Below are 26,425 nucleotides of genomic sequence, written 5' to 3'. Positions count from 1 at the left end.
AAACTGAGGCCGGAGCAGTCAAATTGTTTATGCAGAGTCACACAAACACCAAGAGGCAGAGGGGTTTGAACACTGGCTTTTGACACCTGTCCAGGGGTCTTCCCACTGCACCATAGAAGTCCGTAGTCTGGGCCACTGGCCCTCATAGCATTTGGTTGCTGTTTGGTTTCTAGTCCCTGCTGCCGCAGTCTCTCTCTCTCTTCTCCCTCCTGCCCCCCCGCAGCTCAAAGAAGGCTGCTTGGGGGGCTAGAGAGCGGGTTAACACTGCCATGGACATGACCTTTACATTAAGAGCCCAGAAAATCCTGGAAGGAATGAAAGTCTGTGTGCGAGAAGGGAAGAAAGGGAGGGACAGTCTTCAAGAATGAAGAATAGAAGCCATCAGCATCACGGCCTGCCTGCCGGGCTGAAGCTGGGTGGGCGGGGTCCGACGGAGGGGCGTGGTCAGGTGGGGGCGTGGTCAGAGGCACAGGGCCAATCAGGAGCGGCGGCAAAGCTCGGGCTCGGAGACATCAGCCTTAGAGTAGGGGGCTTGGCCTTGTGGCTGTAGGGAACTGGCTGAGCAAGAGGCAGGGAGTTGGAAGAGGAAAGGAGGCTGGAAGAAGAGGGGCGGGGACGCAGAGGTCGAGGGAAGGGAGGAGGCTGCAGGACAGGGCCTCAGGCCCCGTACCTGGCAGTGGGCCCTGCCCACCAGACCTCTTGGCCCGACCGCCTCGAAGGCACCTTCCGCAAAGTGCCTACCTCCGCGGGCCACAGCCCTTCACTGCCCACGCAGGGATTTCAGCTCACCGCGCTGGGTACACGCGGTCCCTGGGGATCCCGCAGAGCCCGGGCCTCCAAAGGGGAAGGGTGTGTAGGCAGGGAGAACCAACCATTGCTGACCCCTCCTGCTCTCCTGGGGGTATTTTCCCACTTGGATAGCATAGTTCTGGGGGTGAGGAGCAGTTTGGATGGGAGTAAACCAGCGTTGCAAATAGCCAGGCCGATTTACCACCCAGGAGCTACTATTTATTATGAGTCAACTTCTCCCCACACCAAACTGTTCCAGGTCGCCCCTCCTGGCCAATTAAGTCATAGATGGGGAGGAATAATGACTTTGCTCTTTATTCAACAAGTTGTTACTGACCGCCTAAGAAATTTTCTAGGAGCTGGGGACACAGTTCCCTGTTCTAGGGGCTGGGAATACAGTAATGAATAAAGTAAGTGCCCTTCCCTTAGTTGGGGGTGGGAGGTAAGGGGTGCAGCAAACAGACAGACAGAAAGACAGACAGACATAGCTATTAAGCAGTGAGAAATGCTATGAAGAAAAAGCAAGCAGGGTAAGGAGATAAAGACTGCCAGGACTGCTATTTTAATTTGGTGCTAACATTTAAGCAGAGACCTAAAGGAAGTGCGACAGGGAGCCATGTGCACATCTGGGGGAAGAGTGTTCTAGGCAGGGGGAACAGCACATACAAAGGCCCTGAGGCTAGTTTGTACTTGGCATGTCTGAGGTTTTAACATTCCTATCACTTGGTGGCTTGTCCCCTCATTCATGAGGCAGCTAGATCCCTTCAGCGTTTTTTTTTCTGGAGGCAAGAGGGTGGAACCAAGTGGGCTAAAGTAACGCGTAAGACTGGTCCTGCATCTTCCTCTAACCCCACACGTGCACACTCCAATGCTCATGGGAGCACTGCAGTTAGACAGTCCCAAATCTGTGCAAATGGAGGGAAGAGGAGAGAGGAGAGAGGAAGAGGTGGACAGCTCCCTCCTGCCTCTGACAAAACCCCTGCTGAGTCAGGGACCTGGGGAGCCTGTTTTAATGAACCCGATGAGAACCCTTTGAAGGTGGCCTACTTAATGCTTGTGCACAATTGGGCGCTGGTTTCTCGCCAGGCTCAGGGTCCGAAAGTGCTCAGCAGATCCTTCTGGAGTAGGTAACTTCAGAAGGAAATCAGAATCTGGGTCCTGTCTCCAGGTATTTTGGGTGTCTCATTAGAGGCTTCTGAATGAATGAGAGTAGGTGGGCACTTCGCAGCAGCCCTGCACTTGTGTGGTTAAGCTCAAGAGAGGGACTCAGCCAAGGCTGCCCACAATGGGAGCAGCCAGGTGGCCCAAGGGCAGCCTCTGAAACAGACACGCTTGCCCATTCAGAGGAAGGCGCTGTTGGGATGAACGGGCAGGGGCTCTGCCTGGGTCGTCCAGCATGGAGAAGGTGGCAGAGGGCAGGCAGAGAGTCCTGCTCTTGTCCTGGCCACCTTGTGGCTGAGCTGCCTCTTTTTTGGCTGGGTAGACTGGAAAGATACCTTTGCCGGTATGTGACTCATCAGGACAAGTGGCTGGGAGCCTCCTGTCCTGTGGGTTTGCGAGCTCTCCGCTTTTGCATTCCTGGCACCTAGTAGAGTGCCAGGTGCATAGTAGGTCCTGAGGGAAATCGGGGGCTGTGTGTAAACCCTGTATAGGTGTGGAGAACTGCAGGGGTGACAGGCCACACCCGGCCTTGGGCACTGTGGCTCTCTGGGCAGCCACATATGTGGTGGCCCATTTGATTCAAATCTTGGGGCTACTGCTTAGTAACTGTGTGTGCTTGGGCAAGTTACTTAACCTCTCTGAGCCTTAGGTTCCTCTTCTGTAAAATGAGGATAAAAATACTTCCTGACAATATTGTTATGATGATTGAATGAGATTCAAGTACTTAGAATGGTGTCTGACACATAGGTACTAAATAAGTATTAGCTATTATTATTAACATTCATGACCTTAAGACAAGGGATAGGAACGAATGACCCTGGGTCCTTGTCAACAGTATGAGTTCATTTGTCTCTGATGTCATTAGTCAATAATTCTATTACTTTCTGGTATTGTCATATTAATGCCATGATTTTATGAGCTGCCAAGTCTGTGATCTGCCACATGATGGAACTTTGGCCCTAGGGATCCACCCTCTCCCTGCTCCTGGCATGTGAGAGGACCCCCAAAGGCCCCAACTCAGTGCCAGCCACCCCGGCCAGACGCCCATCCATCTGTCCCGGTCCCTCCACCCCACCCTCACCATCTGTCTCTACCAGTGCCCATAGGTCTGGGTAGGTCTTGGCATTGGAAGACAAATAGCTCATTCTCAGAGGCTGTTGTGGAGGGTGATGGATTGTATGCCATGAAGCCCGCCAGGCTGGGCTGGGCTGAGGGTAGGGGCACGGAGTACAAATCGTGGGGGAATGAACGACATTCATCATGGCCTGTTGCCTCCAAGAACAGGTGACACCTGCATGGGCTCAGAAGCGTCACTCCTCCACGCACAAGGAGCAAGTGAATGGAGGCTGACCTGGCCTCAGTGCATGGGGGACTGCGGGCAGGGCCTTTCATCTCAGACTCGGGCCCTGGACAGGTCTCTTCCCTCCCCGTCTCTCTCTGCTAGAACTCCAGACTCTTGCTCAAGAATTTTCCTATTCCCCATGGCTTGGCTTAGCCAACTTTGCAGCCAGATGCTCCAGGCTCCCAGTAACCTCCCCAGGCTTACTGCTCTTCCCTCCTCACTCCTCCCCTGTCATTCCACCAAACCCCCCTGCTTTTCTTCGGTTAACTCTAGCTTTGGCTCAGAGCACTGGCTCTTCACTGCCGGTTCATACTCAGAGTCTCTCAGAGACTCACTGTGAAAGTGACTCCTTCAGGAAGTCTTCCTGGATTCATACCACCCCTGCTCTATCCTCCCTGCCACCTCCAGTGTTGTGAGCAATTCATAACAAATGCCTTCTCCTCATTCCAGCTATATACAGTTCGCACTTTCAAAACCTGCTGATGTTACCAACAATCATAAACAATGCTCACTAGTGGTGTGGCTCTCTACAGTTTGTAACATATTGCCATAAAACTTAGTGCATTTAGTTGTTACAGATCCTTGAGGTAGGTACCAACCCCGCCGCATCCAACTTTACAGTTTGGGCAAAGTGAGGCTCAAGGGTTTGACCCCCTTGAGGGCCTGCTCATCCCTGGGGCTGCTAGAGGGGCCCCAAGGGCAGAAGGACAAAATAGCGCCACCGTGAACATGGGACCCAGTTGGCCTTCTCCATGTCCGGAGCTCTTCCTCTCCCCCAGGCTCCTCCCGCAGCGAAGGTTCAGGAGGCCGGGCGGCAGCCGCTCGGAGGTGTGGAAGCCTCCTCCCCCCGCAGGCCCAGGCTCAGAAGCTCATGCCTTCTGCCTCCCTGCTGGCAGCCTGTGGCCCCCTCTCCACCAGCATGCGCCTTGTGCTCGGCTTCGTAGTACGTGTGTTTGTGGGCTTGACTCCCAGACCAGACGGTGAGCCCTCTTTGTTCCCCTCATGCCTTCCAGGGGGCCCAGTGCACAACAGGTGCTCAATTCATGAGTTGGATTGAATCAAGGAGACCTGAAGAGGAAACCGAGTCACCACCCAAGAACAGCAAGCCTCCCAAAGACCTTCAGGTACAGGGGCCCTCCCACCTTTGCTGGGCAGCTGCCTCCCCAGGAACCCTGCTTCAAGTGGCCAGGGCTAGGGTTCAGGGACCACACCCGAAGTTAGAACAAACATGACCTTGGACGCCAAAGGCCTGACCCTCCCATGCCTCAGCTTCCTCACCTGTACGGATGCTGAGTCTTAAACTCGTGTGAGACGTGAGATAATTCTACAAAAGTACTTTGCAAATGGTGTGCTTGTACAAGTTATTTGTAGTTATGCAGTGTTTTCTATTGAAGAGGTGTAGAGCCAGGCTGCCTCGGCTCAAATCTTGGCTCTGGGACTTATTAGTTTTTTTCTCTGTGCCTCAGTTTCCTTAGGTATAAATGAAAATTGGGTTACTATATCTCCAAAACCTCCATGAGTGCCTGACACGTAGTTAGCACCCGACAGCATTGTGCTTTGGATGTTTTTAGCAGCAGAGGACGGTGGCCCTTCCTCCCCACGGGTGCCTGAGTCGCAGCCCAGCCCTCTGCTCTGTTGGTTCTCACAGCAGGGGCTGGGGTGACGTCCCCCATTGTCGGCCCCATGGCTGATGCTCTGACCTCACGGCAGCTCTCCTTCCCACCACACTTGCACCAACTTCAGGATCCTCCTGAGCACAGTACTCTGTGGAGATGTGATGAGCTGCGTGGGGCTGGAGAGAGGAAATCTCTCTGCTCTTCCTACCTTGGGGCATGGCTCTGTGTGCAGGCCCCGGGAGCCCCGAGGGAGGGGGCCGTGGAGACCTGGAATCTTGCATCATTGGGAGAGGGGGACTCACCAGAGACATTGCTGGCCAGGGACAGGCTCTCGCAGTGCTGGTCCTGGAAGGAGGCGGAGATGGTGTTCAGCCCCAGGAGGAGCAGGGCCTGTGCGCACAGGGAGGCGAGGGACACCGTTAGACTGTGCTGTGAGCTTCCTGCTTCCCCTCGCTTCCCCTCACCCCACCTTGCTCTCCCTCTTCCCCCATGTCCTCTGTCTGGAAGGTCTGGAGCTGCCCTGCTCTAGAAGGGCTTGGAAGGGAGGCAGGTAACAACAGCAGGAGCCTAGGTTCCCGGGGACTATGGTGAACCTTCTCCCGGAGGGCTGGGGCCTTCATGGAGGCTGCGCCTGAGGAAAGCCACCTCCATCCCCATGGGATCCCAAGGATGGTTCACACACACACACACACACACACCCCTGCCCGCTGAGCGCTCGTGGGCTCGTAGGTGTCCTTCAATAGTGCACCTGCTGGCCTCCCTCCAGAGCTGCAGGCACTCAGAGGGCTCCCATCCTCACCCACTACAAATTCTGCCTCATCCTTCACCAAGCCCTTTTACAGCTGCCATGGCTCTTCCTTCTCCCTGGGGGCTGCGGTGGCTGTCTGTGTTTGCAGATGAGAAACGGAGGCCCACAGAGGTGAAGGGGTACATGTGTCCAGAAAGACGCCTGCCCTACTCCAGGGAGAACTTCTGCCCCTTACCCTCCAGGGGGCTCCATGTCACTCTGACTCCAGAATTTCAGCCCACGTGGGAGGAGAGTGGCAGGGGCCCCTTCAACTAACACCCTCACACAATCACTGCATGCCCCTTCCTTGGGGCCAACACTCCCCGCCCCCCCCCACCCCCGCCTATGGATTTAGAGTTAAAAGAGCCCTGGCACCTAGCCCTGGTTTCACTGTGTTGCCGGGGTAGGTTACTTGACCTCTCTGGGCCTGTTTCCTCACGTGGAAACGGTCCTCCCTCCCTCCCAGGCTCCCACAGTGCACTGTTTGGAGACGTCCTTCTCCAGTAGCACACTGTGCTCCACAAGGACAGGGATTTTGTTTGGTTCATGGTGTTCAAATGTGCTGACTACCTTCATGAATCGCATTGTGTTTGAGGTCTACAACGGGCACTTGATAGGTCATGTTGATTGATTGGAACTTGGTGATTTTTATTTAGTCATAGGTTAGAAGCAAGGCAGTGGTCTCCCCTGGGATTTGAGGTTCAAAGGGATAAGAAGCACGTGGGGGGCTGGGGTACGGAGGGGGCATGTCCATTTGTGGGGACATGGGTGCCGATGACCAGCAAAGCTCTGTCTGCCTGACCGGGCTCCCAAGGCAGGGGAGCCTCACAGAAGGTTGTTCTCCACCTCACCACCCCTGCTCCCTGCTCTTTCTTCCTGGGGTCTCCTCCCTGGGACCCTCCCCTGGACCACCTGGCGATGGTACCTCAACCCCAGTCCATTTCCACACAGTCTGCAAACTTCACTACAGATCTTCAGAAACAGAGAGGTAGATTTAGAAGCTGTCTTAGCCACTTCCCAGCGGGCAACTGAGATGCGGAGAGAGCTAGGGGCTTGTCCCATGGCGAGCAGGTCTCTATTTTAGGCTAGGGCCAGTCTAGCAGCACACAGCCTTCGTGCACAGCCCTCTGGGACTAGGGTGAGGAAAGTGAGGCACTCACCTCGGGTCCAAAATTTCAAGGGGTGCCAAAAAGACACATAATATTTTAATGCAGTATTTTTTTAAAACTGAATGCAAAAAAATCCACAATGAACAAAATATCAAAAACTTTTTTAAAAAGACAGGCTCTGTAATAGTGCTAGGCCTATTGGAGCTTGGGGTAACAGGAAAAATCAGTAATGATATTAAAATATTGTTTATCTTCATTATGAGATTTTGGACACCCTTAAATTTTGTGCTTGAGGAGAAGGCCTCACTCACCTCACGCTAGTCCCAGCCCTGCCCTGCTTTCCCCAAGCTGGACACCCCCATCCCACTGCTCCCAATGTCAGTATGTCCTCCCCTCACTTGGACTCCTCCCCACTTACCCTTTCCGGACCGCAGGACCTTCCTCCAGTCCTTAGAAGCAACCTGATCCGCCCTTTCCCAGAGGTGAGCTTTCCTTGCTCACCTGCCATGAATATCCTCTCCTACCCTGCCCCCGCTTTAGTGCCACCCACCTTCCCCAGGAGCTGCCCCACCCCACTCCTATCTCATGACAGAGGCAGGCTCTACTCCCCTCTCTCCCGCCTTCTTTTCCAAGGTGGAATCAAATGCTCCCCACTTCTGGTCAGAGTCCCTCCCGCCCTCAGCCTCCTGCAGGAAACCCCTGTTGACCCTAATGATTCACGCACATGTCCCCGCAGCATTTGCCTGAGTCCTTTGTGGGCTTTGTTTATTCTGTTCACTTGATGGCACACTCCTGTCACATCCTAGGAGTCTTCCTGCTCTGACTGGGCCAAACCCCAGTCCAAGAAACATATCCCTAGCCCTGCACCCCCACTCTCTGCCCAGCACTTGGGACACTTGGCTAACTCGCTCCTGGGACTTGGAAGTGAATAGAACAAACCCATTCATCTCTCTGGCCCCAAGGAACTTCCAACACTTTATTAACCAGCAATTAAACTTCACAGTCCCCAGAGAGATGGAGAACTATCTTTACCCTCATTTTCCAAATGAAAACGCAGGAGAGAGAGGAGGAGGTCACTAGACCAGCCAGCAGCTCTTGCTAGTTAAGCAAAGGGTAGCATCCTTGCCGACAAACCTGCATTGCTCAGCTCAGCACAGAGCTCTGTGCTATGCCCAGAGAGGGACCACTCTGCTGGGACGGCCAGAGGCCCCTTCTAGAAGGAGGCTAGGAATCCCTGCCCCCAGCTTGTCCCCCCATCGCTGCCTCTGCCACCTCCCAACACACAGACACACACAGAATGGAAGCAGGGCTCCCAGAGCCAATTGTCACAGGCCAGTGAAAGGAACTGGAAATGCTCTATTTGAAAATATCAGCCCCCCTGCCTGACATTCCACCACTATCCTTCTAATCCTGAAACCCTGCTTTGTGCTTTGTGCCTTGGTCTTTCAAATCCCCCTTGAAAGCACACTGCGTTCTATCCACACTGAATTACTTATCAATGCCCAGCCACCGGATCCTGCTGGTGTCCACACACCTTTGCCCTTGCGGTTCTTTGCCCCCCTGCACCCCCCCTCCTGACCCACCACCACACCCAGTGAGCCCTGCAGTCCTCGAAAGCCAGTTCCAGAGCCCTCCCCTTGGCAGCCCCTTCCCCAACACTCCAAAGCAAAGCAACTCAGTCACCCTGCCAATGGACCCAGGCTCCTGTGCACATGGCACCAGACCCAGGTGCTCACGATGCTCACAAACGGAGCGTGAAATCACCTCAGTACAAAGCACCGACTCCCCTCAGTTCTGATTACTGGCAAAGACACGGGCCAGAAGATCTTAGCTTCTCACCCTGATGTCCTAGGGTTCACAGGGGAGCAGAGCAAATCCAGATTCATCGTGAAACCAGACCAAATGCCATGCAAAGAGCAAAGGGAAAGCCTGTCCTTGGCTGGCTGCCTATAACCCTGACCCTTACATCTCGGATGTGACGGTTCACAAAGTCATTCTCTATCAACACGGTTTGCATTGTGCAAAGAAAAATGCTTCTTCAAATTCCCAAACCAACCTCTCCTCTCAGGAAAGCTCAGTTCTGTATAGAATCAGTGCTTGTACCACCTCTTGCTCTGTGGAAGGATTTGTAAAGGCTTCTGGATTATTCCTGAATCACACTTCCAGGAAAAGTCTGGAATTTTCCTGTATATTTCCTCTCCACCACACACTGATCTCTTCAACGTTCGCTAGATTTTTAGCCCCAACAACAGGTGACTACTGCACTCTGGGAACAGGCCCCCAGAATTTCCAGGATATTGTTTGTTTCCTTCTAAGGCTGACAGTTCTTGATCTGGGGTCCACAAACATGCAAAAGCCTGTATGGACATGCAGCGTGTCGTGTGTAATGACAGCCATTTTCCAGGGGAGGACGCAAAGCTTCCTCCACAGCTCAGGGAGGTCTAGCAGCCAAAATAGATGGCCAGAGCTTCCGGTGGGTGGGGTCACATCAGAGGCCTGGGCCTCCACCACATCGGACATGTCATCCTCTCTCAAAGCAAACCCAAAGTGGTTTGGGCCTAGGAACCAGCATTTCCTTGGGCTGTTCCGCTGGCTCCTCCCCGCGGTCATTACCTCGGGATGCTGGCTCTCCTTTCAGGGCTATTTCTGACAAACCAAGTTTTCAGGACTGTGTGAGGTTTACCATTTCCCAACAGTTGGTAGAGAAAAACCAAAATGGCCCTAGGAAGCGGAAGCTGGCGGAGCGCTAGGCTCACTCACTAGGTGATGCCTCACTTGGGTGAGCCAGCCCAGCGGCCCCAGGGCCCAAAATAAAACCTGCGCCTCAGTGACAAATCTCTCCACTCACCACAGAGCCAAACCTTGAACGCCAAACCTGAGAAGGCCAAGGGTGTGCTGCCGCTCGATTCCAGCATCACAGAAAATGACTGTCCAAGGACCAAATGGGTCCCTGACAGGGACAGGGACTGCTCTGCGGAAAGCAGATGGGACAGGTCTCACACTTCACATTTTACAGGAGTTTTAGTTGAGGTGCCCAAGGTCACAGAGCTGTTTTTAGCAGCTGGGTGGGGACTAGGAGCCAGAACTTCCAAGCAGATGGAGGCTGGAGGAAGGGGATAGCCCAGATCAGGGCAGGGAAAAAAAGGATGGGCAGAGGAGAGAGAAGGGTGCAGGGGCCCTCAGAGAGGGAGGGTGGGGGTCGGAGTCTGACAGCTGCTGCCCAGCCCCCCCCACATCCCCCCACAGGCCAGTGTGATGGCTGGAATTGAAACTGCCATCCCGATTCCCAGTGTGACTCTGGCATAAAGGTTAATCACACCCAGAAAATGCTTATTAGAGGCCATAAATAACTATGCTGCTGAAGCTCAGTCCGTTCCTTAAGGCACAAAAGTGCAATTTCCTTTGATGGGATGATTGGGTAATTAACTTTTTAGGGAAGATCCTGAAGGGCCACTGGAGGGAGAAGAGGGATGGCCTGGAAGCACCGGGGGCTGCCCCTGTCCCCCGAAAGTTCATGATGAGCAAGGAGAAGGGCCTGCCTTCCCTCCCCTGGCATGACTACCTCTGATGCTGGGCTTGGGAGAAACTCCCCCATCCGCACCCCCACCCCCACCCCAGGCCCCAGGAAAATCTCTTGCAGGGGCCAGGGACACAACCACAGCCACATTCAGTGTGATCCCTCAGCAAGATCCCTCCTGCTTCTGCTGAGTTCTGAGCCCAGTCCTGCCACTGATTTTGTGACTTTGGGCAAGTCATCTGGGCCCTCTGGGCGATCAGGTCCCTCCTACTCGCACGGGACGGATGTGAGCCACTTGGGGAAAACACAGAGAGAGATGACTTCTGAAATTTAAACTTTCCACAGGTGTCCATGGAGTCACTACCATAACCTGGTCACTCTGGGCCTCAGAATCTTGCTTGGTTATGGAGAGAGGTGAACTAGAGCAGGGTTCCTGCAGTGTCATCCATACATCTATCTATGATAATGTCTTTAGCCATTCATTCGATGGACCCCTGGGCTGTTTCCATGTCCCTACTCTTATAAATGATGCTGCCATGAACATGGGGGTGCACATACCTCTTCGAGATAGTGATTTCATTTCCTTTAGACATATACCCAGAAAGTGGAATTGCTAGCTCATATAAAAGTTCTATGTTTAATTATTTGCGGAACCTCCATACTGTTTTCCAGAGTAGCAGCACCAATGTACATTCCCACCAACAGAGTACAGGGATTCCCTTTTCTCCAGACTCACCAGCGCTTGTTATTTCTTGCCTTTTGGGTTTTGTTGTTGTTGTTGTTGTTGTTGTTGTTGTTGTTGTTTTTAAGCCCAATGAAGGTCTTGAACTGACAACCCTGAGATCAAGACCTGAGCTGAGATCAAGAGTTGAATGCTTAACTGACTGAGCCACCCAGGTGCCCCTTTCCTGTCTTTTTGATCCTAGCCATTCTAATAGGTGATATTTCATTGTGGTTTTGATTTGCTTTTCCCTGATGATGAGTGAGCACTTTTCGGATGTACCTGTTGGCCATCTGAATATCTTCTTTGGAAAAATGCCTATTCGGGTCCTTTCTCCATTTTTAATTGGATTGTTTGGAGGTTTTTTGCTATTGAGTTGTATTTGTTCCTTATATATTTTAAATATTAACCCCTTATCAGATATATGGTTTGCAAGGTGTAGCCTGTTTTGAGCAAAGCCAAGAGAAGAAAATCTAAATATGAAAAAGAGGAGGGGTCATAAATCAGGATTTCTTTAAAAGCTAACTCCCCTGTTGCATTTAAAAACTAGGATCTGGGTGTGCCTGGGTGGCTCAGTCGGTTGAGCATCCAGCTCATGATTTTGGCGCAGGTCACAATCTCAGTGTCGTGAGATCAAGCCTCATGTTGGGCTCCGTGCTCAGCAGGGAGTCTGCTGGAGACTCTCTCCCTCTGCCCCTCCCCCCACTCACAAGTGCTCCCCCCATAAATAAATAAATAAATAAATAAATAAATAAATAAATATTTTTTTAAAATCCTAGGATCTGGTTTGTAGAAATAAGACATATGCCCAGCCAAACTCTTTAGAAACCTGTCTGTGCCTACAGGGCATATATCTATAGACATGGAGTGATGGTGGGGGGACAGGCAGGGCCCCCATGCCATGGTGGTGCACAGAGGTGCCAAGCGGAGTGGTCACTGGGGGCTAGGGCTGCGGGCCGTGTCCCAGCAGGACTGAGACCCTCCATGGTGTGTTTTCTGATCCACGTGGAGGTGCTCTGTAGACTCGCCAGGGTAAAGTAGACTTGGAACAAAGGACGGCGAAGTCGTGTGTCCTTTCTTGGCCCTCTTGACCGCCCAGGGCCTTTGCGTCTTGAGTGGCCCCCCTTCCCCATCCTGCCCAGGCCAGGTCCTCCCCCGACAGCCTCTTTCTAGGACAGCCACAGCCTGTCCCCACCTCCAGGCAAAGAGCCTGCGCTTTTCTCCCAGAGTGGGGGAGCAGTGAAAGATTATTCTAGGCAGATGAGACATAATTTATTGTTACATTTAATTAACTTAAATTGCTGTTATGCAGAGAGGAAAAAATAAAAGGAAAGTCTCCTGCCTACAGATCGGCGGGTGGAGGGCTCGCTGGGGTGTTCCTCGCCTCCGCCCCTTCTCCTGGGGGTCTGGGGAGCTAGTCACTCCTCTGCTCCCTTAATGAGGACCCTCAGCACAGCTGAGGGCAGTGGGTACCTGCTTCTCCCAGCCCAGGGGCAGTGAGGACCTGCAAGACCCCAGCTCTGGATTTACACAGACCCCTCCAAGGATCCCAGATCTACTGTCCCTTGGGTTCTAAGCTCCCTGAGGGCGAGCTCTATGTTCAGCTGCCTTTGGACCCTCAGTAGGGCCTGGCACAGAGTCGGCCCCACGATGCCTGAATGAATAAATGATTGACTGAATGAATGAACAGGTGGGTTTCTACTCTCTGCCTCCTTTGACCATGGGGTCCCCTTGTAATTCCCACCAGGACACTGCCTATTCCCCGTTTTCCTGCATCTCTGCTTCCAGCCGCCAGGTGCTCTCTCAGAGGCTGAGTTCCTAGCTCCTTAGCGGGCTGTGTGGAAGGAAAAAGCCTTAGGGGGTGGGAAGTGCGGGGCTGAGGTCCTGTTCTGACCCTGGCAAACTTGCTCCCTGGACAAGTCACTGCCCCGCGCCCTTTCCTGCCTCAGTTTCCTCATCTGTAAAATGAGGAGGGCAGTGTGTTCCCTACAGTCCTTTCCAGGTCTGAATATGCTCTGCCTTCAGGATGCACAGGAGAGTGGAAATCAGACCTCTGACTCTGGGGCCTGAGAAATCTGCGTTGGGATCTTCTATCTGCCCCTCCTACCTGTGTGACCTTGGGTGGCTTAACTTCTCTGAGTCTCAGTTTCCCCATCTGTAAATGGGGCTAATAGGGATGAAAATTACACTCTGAAGCTCTTGAAGCGAGTCAACAACACGGTGCATGGAAAACAGCATGGGCATGGGATGTGATGAGCACTGGGTGTTCCACATACCTGATGAATCCCTGAACTCTACCTCTGAAACTAATAATACACTATATGTTAATTAAGTGAATTTGAATAAAATAAAATTAAATTTAAAAAAGTAAAAATAAAATAAAACAACACGGGGCCGAACACAGGGTAAGCAGGTAACAGGTGGCGGTGAGAACTCTCACTCGACTCTGTGCAAGTGGCTTCCTTCCCAACTTGGTCTTTCTCTCCAGAAGCCCCTCCTGATGGGTCCCCTGCCCACCCACGGCATGTGCACCCACTTTCCACCACCTCTCTGCTCCCAGGAGCCAGCAGCTTCCTGCGGAAGTGGAGTATGCCTCTCCGTGGGGATTGGCCGGGCACGGGGAAGGGTGGCGGCGGGGAGGCAGTGCCCAGAGCCCTGCTGACCTCCCAGCCTGCTCTGCTCTCCTTTTTCTGCTTCTCACGCATTCATTCTCTCCCCCTCTTCGTAGGGCTCCCCCTCAGATTCACTCATTACTATTTCCTCATAGCTCACGCCTTCTCAGCCTCCCTGCCTCCCTCCCACCCACCTTCCTCTCTCCCCTAGTCTTAACCTCTCCAGCTTTTCCTCCCTCCCTCCCTCCCTCCCTCCTTTCCTTCCTTTCTCTAAATTCCAGCTTGTGTTGAAGGCTTGCACCGTGCCAGACTCTGATTTTTCTCATTTAATCCTGCTTGACTCCAAGAAGTTGAGCCTTTACTCTCTTCCCACTGCACAGATGACAGACTGATGCATGCACAGAGGGTAACCTGCTCAAGGTCACTTACCACAGTAACTGGGGGGCCTGGCATGGGAACCGTATTCCAGTGCTGGGATTGTACCCCTGGGTGGGATAGCCAGTTTCCCTGCCTGTCCTCCCCACCCCTCAGCATGGACCCTCCCAAAGAGGAGGTACAGGTTTCCTTTGATTCTTGATGTCTAGCTCTGGGCTACGGCCTGGCTCCCCAAGAGCTGGCTGTGGGAACTGGGGGGTAGACAACAGTCGGACACTGTCGGGGGACTCAGGCAGGGCTGAGTTTGGTTCTTGGAGAGGAGTGGAGCTGGGCCGAGACTCTGATCCAGCCCCTTGCTCCCGGGAGCTGCAATGGCCCCCAGCCACTGGGAAACCATCGCTGAGGGCATGGGAGAGGCACCTGTTACTCTGGGTGACAGAGCTGAGGTGCTGGGGACAGCATGAGAAGACACCAGCTACGCACGTGTCACTATCAACTGCGCCCCCGGCTTAGCCGCTCTCTGACAGGTGTGAGGTGAGCAGGATGTCGTCATCAGCAGAAAAGGGATGTCCTTTAAGAAGCTGCGTTTTAAAAGGGGTGTGGAGAGGGCCAGGAAGGCAGAGTGAAATCATCTGGCGTGTGGAAATCAGGTTCTATTAGAAGACCGCTAAAGGTTTTGAGGCTGTTTTTTTCTGGAGAAGCAACTGCCTTCCGAGGCCATGAGGCATTGGTTTAAAGGGGCTTCTGGGCCACCAAGCCCCACTGAGCAGGGTAATTTAGGGCAGAGATTAGGAACAACCATACAATCGTCCCTACAACAGTCAATGGCCCTGCTTCTTTGCCTGCAAAAGAAGTGAATTAGGTGAAATCAGAAGTTTCCAGGCAGTCCTGGGCATCTGGGAGATAGAAAATTCTGTTTCTCGGGCTTCGCCCCAGAGATTCAGGTTCAGCCAGCCTGCGGGGAAACTCTAGTTTTTAATGCTCTCCAGGTGACTCTGCAGGGCCCCCAGAACTGAGGGTACCTGAACTAACCCAGCGGTTCTCAACTGGGGGCAATTTTGTCCCCCATGAAACATGTCATGTCGCCACAGCTGGAGGAGAGCTACTGGCATTTAGCGGCTGGAGGCCAGGGTTGCTGCCCTCCAGCCTCACATGCACAGGACAGCCCCCGCAGCAAAGAATGACCTGGCCCCAAATGTCAGTCGTGCCGAGACTCGGAAACTGCACTGGAGCGTTTTGTAGCTTCCTCCCAGATCTGAAGACACGCACCTGCCGGCCCATCATGGAAACTGGGAGAGGGACCAGCAGGTGGGGGACCCTGGAAAGAATGGGGGAACAAGGGAGACAGGTCTGTAGGACACAAAGAGGCCCTGATCTCACTCCCTCCAGCAAACGCCCCGTGGGACCTTGGCCCAGTCACTCACCCACCTCCTAGCCTCTGGCTGAAAGCAGGGGAACTGCGGGAATATGCCCAGGAGATGCAGGGATGAGGCAGGAGATGCAGGGATGAAGCAGGAAGGTGCCTGCCTGTGGGTGCAGCCTATGCAGGGAAACGAGCAGCACGGGGAAGGCACACGTGGCAGCCTCTTCCCCAAAGCCAGCAAGCTGGGCTCACCCGGACGAGGCCCTGGGGCAGCCTGTGCCCAGGGCCAGCACCGTGGAGGCGGGAGGCGGGAGGCAGAGTCGGGCCCTGGAGCACTGGAGAAGTTGGGCTCCCTTATCTTGGGCAAGCCCGGGGCCACGGGCTAGAACCCACATGGGGCTGATTTCCGTGAGCTTTGGGGTGAGCCCACCGCAGAGGAAGGGCTTCTCTTGTCTCACCAGAGCCCGGCGACCACAGAAGGGCACGAACCTCCCCACCCCACCTCAGTGACAAGGTGCAGGCGATGAGTAAGAACCAAGAGGGGAGGGGGTCCACGCAGAATTGCCAGAGGTAAGGGCTCCGAGGAAAGCAAAGGTTCCCACCCTCGTGGCCATGAGCTCTTCCCGCATCAGGGCCCAGGCTCCCCTGCCAGAAAGAGCCTCTCCATCCCGAGTCAGGAGGCGCACAGTGCAGAGCATGGCCGGCAGCCGGGCTCCCATGAAAAGTGAACCAGGGATTCTGGGCCTTCAGTTCTGGCTCCAAAGGAGGGTTTTAGACCAGCGGTACTCGAAGGGTAGTCGGGATGGGTGCTGGGCTGCAAACCATTTGTCACTGAGAGTAAGCATTTGGAAACACTGATGTGAATTGTCCTTGCTCGGACATCCTCCCGGGTTGTCAAGAGATGGTTCTCAGTGAACAGGGTTAGACCAACTCCGACGCCGTCCACCTCTCCAGGGCAGGCATGTGGTACAGGCTGCGTGCAGTAGGGCCAGGTGCCAGTCTGCCATGGACTGGAAAAATCCATGTGGTCCTTCCCCACGGCCCGTGTGAGAAGCCTTGCCTTAGCTGGAAGAGAGCAGACTGTGGCTGGCTTATCGGGGAGGCCCCACAGAGGAGGCTCCATGGTTGGGGCCAGCGTCCAGGGTGGCCGAGGCGAGGGGAGGGCCCCCCCAGTAAAAGCAGCAGGTCTCACTCAGTGAGTTTTATTGGGGGGCGGGACCCTCACCACATAGCATCTCCTCCTTTATTTTCCATCATGGTCCAGAGGAGGACCAAGCCTGGCAGGGCTGTGTGACTTGCCCAAGGTTACCCAGCTGGGAAGTGGCAGAGCCGGCTCCAACCCCAGGCACAGCGCCCCCTCAGCTTTAGGGACAGCGCTCCTTCCTCGGGGGGTGCTCGGCTTCTCAGGGGCGCACGGGCCCCGCATTTCACAGCCTGGCAGCAGCATTAATGGCGAGGCTATTGGGGGCCCAGCAAACTGGAGAGAAAGACACCAGGGGCGGCCCCACCCCCTCCCATAAGGAACTAGGGGGTTGGGATGTGGATTGAGAGACAGGATCCTCTAGAGGGAGCCAAGAATGGGCCCACTCCTTTTCTCTGGTGTCTTCTGCCCACCTCTATCTTGCCTGACTATTCCTGCCTCGTTCCCAGCAAAACCAGGGCAGCAGTGCGGAGGGAACCCCAAGCCGCCACCACACCTCCTCCCCGGCCCCTGCTTGGGGACCACAGTGCCCTGCTGTCTGAAGACCCCAGGCTCTGAGAAGGATCTTGCACCTTTGTCAGCCCAGCTCCAAATCTCCCTCCAGCGACATCTCCCACCAACCCTGCCCAGAACCCCTTTCACACGTAGACAAAGGGGGGACAGGGGTGGGACACCGGGCAGGGCCGGATTCGCTCAGTGTTACTAAGTGGCGCCGACAGCGTCGCACTCGGTCTGCCATTGAGTCATAAATCCGCACACAGAGGCAGAGGAACTATCTGTCTAGCTTGTCATTTCTGTGTCTCCTGTCACCATAGTACCTGTATGCGCACCGACAAACATGCAGCGGGGAGCAGGAACCGGGAGACACCCTCCCCTGAATTCCACATCTGTGGTCTGAGTGCGGGCCTGGAGCGCTGGACGGGGTACCAGGGACCTTTGAGTGTGTGTTTAAGGGACTCCTCCTGGCCCCGGTGGAGCTCAGAATCTACGGTGGGAACAAGGGCTCAGGGGATGTGAGCGACTAGGGGTCCGTGTGGGGTCTGGTTAGCAAATGTTTTGAGCATCCTGTGGGGGGACACACCAAAGAACAAGAGGGTCCTCTGTTGTTTGAGAGCCCACCCTGAGCTAGAGGCTCACATCAGGAGGAGGAGACACAGAGCAAGCACAGGAACAACCGGGGAGAGATGCACTTCACGGGAGGGCTTCCTGGAAGAGGGGGTAGGGATAGTTCAGGAAGACTTTGGTGGACACGTCAGACAGGTTTGGTGCAGAGACTGGAGGGTGGAAGCCCCACAATAAGCAGCGGCATGGCCAAAGGCAGGGCAGCCGTTAGAAATGAGTATTCTGGGGGGGCGCCTGGGTGGCTCAGTCATTAAGCGTCTGCCTTCGGCTCAGGTCATGATCCCAGGGTCCTGGGATCGAGTCCCACACCGAGCCCCGCATCGGACTCCCTGCTTGGCCGGAAGCCTGCTTCTCCCTCTCCCACTCCCCCTGCTTGTGTTCCCTCTCTCGCTGTGTCTCTCTCTGTCAAATAAATAAATAAAATCTTAAAAAAAAAAAAAAAGAAATGAGTATTCTAGGGGTACAGAGAGGGTAGGAAGGAGGATAGTCTGAGTGAGGTGGAGGGCCAGAGCATTGACGGATGCCCAGAGTGTCTGATTCTCTCACGTCCAGAATGGGACAGGAGGACTCAGTAGGGTGGTGTGTGCGGGCCTGGCACAGAGGCAGCTCAGTAAATGGCGCATCTGGCCAAGAGAAGCTGGTTAGAAAGAAAGGCAGGAGGAGGGGGAGCGGGCAGGGGCTCAGACCAAGCCCAGGACACAGGCATCCCTCCAAGGGCCAGCCTCTCGGCCTGTGTGGCCCCGGGAGTGACCATGGAGACTGTCCGACCTGCCGTCCGCTCGCACTGCTGAGCCCACAGCCCCTGGGTGCCCAGGTGCTCTTCTGTGAGTCTGTCCTCCAGCCCTGGCCTCAAGCTGGTGGATGCCACACACTGGCCTTGCCGGTTCAGCTGTGCTCAGGGAAGACAGGACGGGGTGGTGACCATCTAAGGGGTAGCAGGTGGGGGCAGCCTAGTACAAATGCTGCCACGGTGGCTCACTCACTGGAATCCGTGTGTGTGTGTGTGTGTGTGTGTGAAAGAGACAGACAGACAGACTGCACACTGGTGGTCAGTTAGGACCACAAAGGCAGCAGGCTCTGTTCCTTCTGAACTTGGGGCGGAGAACTCAGCCCTGGGGGCAGTGGGAGGCTGGTGCGGGTGAGGGGAGGGCTCCTTTCTGCGCATGTGCATCAGCGGCCTCCACGCAGCGAGCCTCAGAGCATCCCTGCTCTCCCGGGGTCTCCTGACAGTGGAGGAAGGCACCAAGCAGAAGGGTAGGGATGGGGGGTGACAATTCTTAGAAGAAATGAAGAGGGAAAATGCGATCTCTGGCCTCAGAAGCAGGGGCACGCGTTCTGTTGGGTGCTAGGGGGTACGGAAGTACAAAGCAAAACCACCAAAAATGACACACAGGTCTTTTTTCTTGCTACATCTCTTTCTCTCTTTTCCTCTCTCTCTCTCTTCCTTCCTCCCTCCTCTGTCCTCTAGGCTTTCTGTCCTGATCTCTCTCTCTCTCATGCCAACTTTGGCCAGTGATAGCCACCTCTGCATCCCCTTTAGTTTCTGTCTCTCTGTCTGCCTCTCCAGTGTCTCTCTGCATGCCCACATCTTATATAATAATAAAATTGGCCACCCTGAGCAGGCCCATGGCCTGCTGGGCTTTTGCTTCTGTTAGTGGGATGGGGGTGGGGACCAGTGCTGGGGGCCTGGACCCCTGAGGACTGTGTCTTAGTCAGCCCAGGGCTTTCCCTTAACCCTCCCCCCGGGTAGCCACTCCCCCCCCCCCCCCCCCCGCCAGTCTCCTCCCCCAGCCTGCAGAGTCCAGCCCCGCATTCTTGGGCCTCCTTCCCTCTCCCCACCCAGCTCCGTCCCCACGTGTCAGGGCTGGCACCTCTGGAAACCACTGAGCCCTGCCCACACGATGCCAAGGAGGCTGGGAAAACACGGATCCCAGGGGAGAAAGTCCCTGCCCTAAATGAAATGACACAGCCATCTCTTGCCCTAGCCCATCACCCTGGCAAGGCTTGCTCCCGGGCTCTTGGGCTCCAGGCACCTGCCAGGCACACGGAGCCATGGTCCCAAAAGCCCTGCCTCCCAGCGCTTAAAGTTTCAACTAAGTCTCCCCCTGTGCCTCAGGACAACCCTACCGCCTCTTAAATCTCCAAATTGTAGTCTGACAGCCTAGAGCAACGGAAGCGGCTGGACCAGTCTGGCCAGTTTCTATCCTGGACTCTGACCTAGGCGCCCTGGCTCATGGCCAGATTGGCTAGAGGTTGGAACCAGATGGAGAGGTGGAGGGGGGCAGGTGTGTACCCCAAGAGCCCCTCCTTAAAGCACCTCACTAGGGCTGCTCCCCGAGGGCTCAGCAGGGCCAGGGTGGGATCATGAAATTGCCTGTGTTTATAGGGCAGGCAGGTACTCCCAAATATCTTCATTTGTCCCTGAAACAGTTTCATGGCCACTGCGTGGACAGTTGGCCAAAGAACATGTTTGGCAAGAGCATTTGAATTGGCAGTTCTGTGTACACGGGACCTGTCTCCCAGAAATTCCTCTCAACATGGCCATTTCACAGAAAAGGAAGTTTATGCCCACGCTCCCCAAGGCTCCCCTTCCCCACCCCGCCTTCTCCATTTTGCTGAAGCAGATACCGCTTACTCCGGAAAGGAATGGTGAAGAATCTGTTGTTTAATGGACTCCAGCTAGTTGTTTTCAAAATAATTGTTTACATCAGTGAGTTAATCATTTTGTATTATCCTCCCTACATGTTTCACTTTTATTATCAAGTGTTTTCACATGTCAGATATTCAGAGGGCCAATTGCAGGCACCTCTGTCCTTTGACCTTTGCACTCAGCTGACGGCAGGTGACCCCATGCCTTCTCCCCAGGGACTGTGACAAGGACTCTTGGGGCAGGAGGAGATTCTCCACTGCCAAGCACTCCTTCCTCCGCCTTCCATTCCCTCACCCCATCCTTTGGTGGTCTTCTTTGGATTGATAAAATTTGGTAAGATTTATTGACCACTCTAGCTAATTACTTATTACGCCAGACACTGTGCAATTGTGCTTAATTTCACACCTGACATCTCATGAAATCATTATGATTAATCCCATAAAGTAGGTACTATTTTCTCCCTTTTTACAGACGAAGAAACTGAGGTTCAAAGTGATAACCTAACTTGCCCACATCTGCTTCACCTGATGTTCCCACCTGCACAAGAAGATGCTGACCACCACATCGGGCAGAGGGAGGGCTGGCTGGCCAAGAGCAAGTCTGAAGGCAAGTGCTGAAAAAGGACTCTGAGAATCTAAGTAAACAGGAGTCATTTGTAATTAACAAATTCATTCTTTGAATGTGAAACTGCAACTAAGATTAAGATTTGGCCTTAGCTCCAAAATGGGCTCACTCTTCCTTTTGTTGATTCCAGGGTTGGTTAGGGGACAGTCAGAACTGGGAGAGATCACCACCCCCACCCCTCTCTGCACAGAGGAAGGAACAAGAAAGGCCCAGGTCACCTGCTACCAAGGAGCTCTCCTCCAGACACAGCAAAGGGGCTCGAGCTTCAGCAATCAAGGCTTTACCCTCAACGGATCCTCTAAATCACTGGGGTGCTGCACTGGCTCTTTGTTGCTTGCTGTCTTCCTTCCTTCCTTCCTCCCTTCCTTCCTTCCTTCCTTCTTTCCTTCCTTCCTTCCTTCCTTCCTTCCTTTTTTAAATAGTGGAGTTAAAGGGCAGTTCCTGTTTCTGCATCAGAGCATCAGCGATGGCTTTTTTTTTCTTTTTCTTTTCTTTCTTTTTTTTTTTTAAGAGAGAGAGGGGGGATGGGAGGGGCAGAGGGAGAGGGAGAGAGAGAGAATCCCAAGCAGGCTCCCATGCCCAGTGCAGAGCCAGTGGGGCTCCATCTCATGACCGTGAGACCATGACCTGAGCTGAAATCAAGAGTTGGAGGCTTAACCGACTGAGCTACCCAGGTGCCCCGAGATGGCTTTTCTGCTAGGGTGATTTTGACATGACATCTGCATCTCGTGGGAACAGCAATTGGTCCACTTTGATCGTACAATAGCAAACTGGAAAAAGCAACAATAATGCCACCCATCCAATCAACAAACATTCGTGAAATGACCACTACGTGCAGTGGATTATTAGGCTTAGTGCTGTGAAAAGTGAAAGATGCGAAAATGCTATATATTGAGCGTCCAAGAGCTTTTCCTAGTTGCTTTTCCTGCATTATCCCCTTTCGTCTGAAGAGCAGTCACCTTGCAACGTTTTCTGAAAACAAACTCTGTGCCAGGTGCCGTTTCAGGTACTTTCCGTGCATTAACGCTTTCATCTTTACCTCAGCCTCGTAAGTTAGGTACTGCCTCCATTTCATAGTCGGAGATACTCAAGCTCAGACAGGGTACTGAGTCCAGGTGCCAAGTCCCAAGGTCCCACAGCTGGGGAGGACAGAGCTGGGAAGTGGCTCTGCTGTAGCCCACTCTTCCCGGAGAAGTTCATGGCCCTAAGGAGTGTTTGGGAACAGATCTTTCACAGAGATATGAAAGGTACCAGGTAATCTAGTCCAATACCCCTGTTTATAGACAGAGAAACTGCGGCTCAGAGGGGGAAGGTGAGCTGCCTTAAGTCACACAGCTGATTAGAGGCACAGCTGAGACCCAAGTCACGTTTGCCAAATCCCAGGCTGATGGCCTTTCCACCCCAATAACTGCAGAAATGATCAGCCCTGTGCCTAACGCCTTCCTTCCAGGCCACACCATGGCCAGGGCTCGGGCCCCTGGGCTCGGCATGCATCGTGGGTGCGTGGGGTGCTGCCAGGGGGCACCTTGGACCCTCCAAACTCCTTCTTCTGTACAGCTGAACCCTGCTGGTTGCTGATGCTCCCCGAGGGGCAAATGTCAGAGAGGGTGAAAAATGGATTTTCCACTTGAGCTGATCCTCACAGGCTCTGGGTCAGTGTCCTGTTTTTCCACTGGACTGACCCCCTCCCTAGAGACTCATATAGAATCTGAAAGGCCTTGGATGCCTTTCAGCCGCACTCTCCTACTCTGTACCTGGTCTGTGGCAGCCCATGCCCCCCCCCCCGCCAGCTCACTTCTCCCCCCACCCGCCAATGCTCCCCTCAGAAAGTGGCTCCGTAGTACCTGTCAAAAAAGAATTTGAAAATGGTCCAGGGCGCCTGGGTGGCTCAGTTAGTTAAGCGACTGCCTTCAGCTCAGATCATGATCCTGGAGTCCCTGGATCGAGTCCTGCATCGGGCTCCCTGCTTGGCAGGGAGTCTGCTTTGCCCTCTGACCCTCCCCCTCTCATGTGCTCTCTCTCTCAAATAAATAAATAAAATCTTTTAAAAATAAATAAATAAATAAATAAATAAATAAATAAATAAATAAAAAGAATATGGTCCAAATATGTGCCGGTTCGGGATCCAAAGTATATCCATGTACAAGCAATATGCAGATGTTGACAAGCTCCCTCTGGAGGCTCAGGAATAACCCGGGACAGACTCAGGCTGTGACATAGTAGAGGGTGTGCCCAACAGCCACGAGGGTACCCAGAAAGGGCCTACAGGGATCATCTCAAAAATGATCGCAGTGGCTGTGTGAGGAGGGTGAGGGGGGTAATAATTGCCCCCTCTGGTTTCTAGACTGTGTGATGCTACTAGCTTGCTCTTATGATAAGAACAATAGCAATAGGGGCACCTGGGTGGCTCAGTCGGTTAAGCGTCTGCCTTTGGCTCAGGTCATAATCCCGGAGTCCTGGGATGGAGTCCCACATCGGGCTCCTTGTTCTCAGGGAGTCTGCTTCTCCCTCTCCCTCTACTCCTCCCCTGCTGTGCTCTCTTTCTCTCTCAAATAAATTAAAAAAAAAAAAATTCTTTAAAAAAAAAAGAACAATAGCAATAAAACCAGCGCCAGCTTCAGAACTCAATCTCTTTTGCTATCCCACCAGGCTTTGCCTTCTCCACCCTCACACCTGCGGCCCACCTGGAGCCCACCGTTGGGAGCTGAGCCACACTTGGGTCTCCCTGCGAGGAGCTGCAGCTGGTGGGTAGGTGACCCAGAGGCGCTCCATCCCCCTCTCACCTGGGGGCAGAGACAATATTTCACCTGTCTCCTCCTCTGCATCCACACTTTCCCCCCAGTCCCCTATAACCAGGGCAGTGCTAACCCCACAGTAAGTGCCCCAGAGCGGGTCCTTTCCCAACGCTGGCTGACTTGTTGGGGACCGAGCTGGATGTTGGATTAACTCCCCTAGATTCAAACTGACAGAACTACCTGGGCTCTCATTTGGCAGAGGTCTAGGATGAGATTTAAGTGGTGTTGAATATTTGCTGATCAAAGCTAACAAACCCTTAGAACAGTGCCTAGGTTTGAATTCTGGTTCCACTCACTACTCACTGGCTGTGTGACCTTGAAGAAGTTACTTAGCCTCTCTGTGCCTCAGTAATAATCCCTACTTCCTAGGGCTGTTATAAAGACTATGTGACTTAATATTTGCAAAGCAGGTAGAACAACACCCAGCAACTTGTACATGCTACATAAATAGAAGGAAAAAAGTAATTATTTAATTGAAACCAGCATTAGCTGTCCATTCATTCACTGCCTCTCACTCATTCGGTATTTACTGAACACAGGGCACACACCTCACCATCTAGTAGGAGAAACACACATCTCACCATCTACAAGGAAAAACACACACATACGATAAGAAAAAAATATTCCTTTTTTCTTGTAGAAAAATGTGACAATTCTAAGCAGAGAATTGCCCAGGATTCTAAGAAAGGCCGGAGAAAGAACATTTACCTATTACCATGTAAACTTAAAAAACAAAACAAAACCTACAGTTCAGTTCTTTGAATCCATTTAAAAGATCCAATTCAGTCTAACTGATTAGTGAATTCAGAGCAAGGTTGGGTACACACTAGCCTTTCGGAAAATATTCTCATTCAATACCATCTATTCTACCTCCCTGGATGTTTTTCTTCCTCCCTCCCTCCCCCGCCCCCGTCTCTTGATCACCCATAAAATAATCTCTGGGTTCACCCCTAGTCCTCAGTTAATGGGTGGGGGAGGGGATATGGGTTCAATCAGACCACCCCTCAGCTGTTTTTAAAAAAACACTTATAAATATTTAGGAGGGGAGGGAGAGAGGATGGAGGAAGCTTCAGTAACGTCTCCATTGACCAACTGACAGCTGTTACATTTTAAAATTGGGGTGCTTTAAGTCAAACCACTGTGAGCTGGTATACGTACAGTTGGTTTAATAACTGATGGAAAAATGAAATTCGCACCCCTCCCCCAAATCCATTCAATTCTTTTCAATGTAATCGCTTTTAAATGCCCCGGACCCAGTCAAGCTGGTGTGGTCTGTGTTTGTAGACCAGGCCGTCCACACCGACCCTGCAGAGTCCGGATCCTCCGGCGAGACGCGCAGCGGTGCCCAGGCCCACCCACCTCTCCCTCCGGCTGCTGCTTACGCGCCTACACCCGGCGAGCCGAACCGCTTTGGGAAGCGCTCGGCCCTGGAAGTGGCGGCTGTCACTACCGGCGGGCCGGACTGACGACACCCCGGCCCTTCCCCGGCCGACGCAGCCCGCGGGCACTCCCCCTCGCCCCCGAACTTCAGCCGGCAAACGCTGGACGTGCGGTCTGGCGACTTTTTCGAAACTCCGGGCGCCGGAATCGCGTCGCCAGACCCGGAGCAGGAGAAGCAGGCGCGGCCGCCCGCGCGGCGCAGGGACTCGCGAGTGCAAAGGCTCGGGCAGCGAGCGCTGGGCTCCTGCCGGCCGGCCGCCGCGCAGGGCTGTAACCGCCGCCGGATGCACCGTCTCCTCCCCGGAGATTGCGAGATTGATCAAAGGCTGGGAGACACGGGGCACATTGATCTCCCCGCGCTCGCAGCTTTCCGAGCAGGGGAAGGGGCAGGAAGGAGCTCCCAAGAACAGGGCGGGGGCGGGCGGAGTGGGGGAGCTGGTGAGAGGGTGCTGGGGCCGGTGGGGAACCCACCTCCAGAGCCGCCTGTCCCGGGGTCGGGGTCTGCATCGGGGGGTGGAGGGGGGGGTGGGCGGTGGAACCAAGTTTTCACTCCGAAAGCCTTAAGCGATTCTCCGCACACAGCCGGTGGCCCGGGTGGGCGGACCCCCTCCTCCGCCAACATCCCAGCAGCTTCGCCACAATGATGTCTTTTTTTCACTTGAGTCCTCCCCGCCCCCGCCACGCCGGCTCCAGAGGTCCAGGGGCAGGGACCTGTGCACAGCCCTCCCCAGCGACCCCCATTACACCCACAGCCCACCCGCGTCCCGCGCCGGCCCGGGGCTGGGGGCGCCCGCGCTCGAGGGCTGACCGGCTCGCTCTTACCTTGACGAGACGCAGCTGCGGGCGCCGTCCCATCCTCGGGCTCGCTCAATCACCGTCCCGGACGCCTGGGTCCCTCGGACATCCCAGAGGGGCCGGCCGACGGTGGCGGGCTGGGGCGGCGGCGCGGGCTGGGCGGCCGGGCCCCGGTGTCGCGCTGCCCGGCTCCGAGGTGCCCGGCTCGGCGCTCCCCGGCCCCGCAGCCCGGCCGGGCCCCGCAGGCTCCCGCTCTCCCCGGCCCGGGCAAGTCTGGCCGCCGTTGCCTGACTCAGCCGGGCCGACAGCCGCCTCGCGTCCCCGCCGCCTCCCCCTCGGTCCGCGCAGCTCCCCGCCTCGACTCCCCGCCCCCTCGCCTAGCGTCCCCTCCCCTCTCGCCCTCGCC

The 26,425-nt window shown here is 54.3% G+C and overlaps 1 protein-coding gene across 1 annotated transcript in view; it reads right to left on the bottom strand.

The window, feature by feature from the left end:
• Positions 1–26,179, bottom strand: part of CRHR1 (corticotropin releasing hormone receptor 1) — a 45,523-nt gene extending 19,344 nt beyond the window's left edge. The window contains exons 1-2 of the mRNA XM_032429660.1: positions 26,047–26,179; positions 5,211–5,298 (exon numbers count right to left, since the gene is read on the bottom strand). Of these exons, the coding sequence (XP_032285551.1) occupies positions 5,211–5,298; positions 26,047–26,079 (121 nt within the window). The 5' untranslated portion in view covers positions 26,080–26,179. The remainder of the gene's footprint in view (positions 1–5,210; positions 5,299–26,046) is intronic.
• Positions 26,180–26,425: the final 246 nt, after the last annotated feature.

The sequence above is a fragment of the Phoca vitulina genome, unplaced genomic scaffold (assembly GCF_004348235.1).
Source record: "Phoca vitulina isolate PV1807 unplaced genomic scaffold, GSC_HSeal_1.0 scaffold41, whole genome shotgun sequence".
NCBI lineage: Eukaryota > Metazoa > Chordata > Mammalia > Carnivora > Phocidae > Phoca > Phoca vitulina.
The sequence above is the reverse complement of the archived record's forward strand: the minus strand, read 5'-3'. Positions and strand labels throughout refer to the sequence as shown.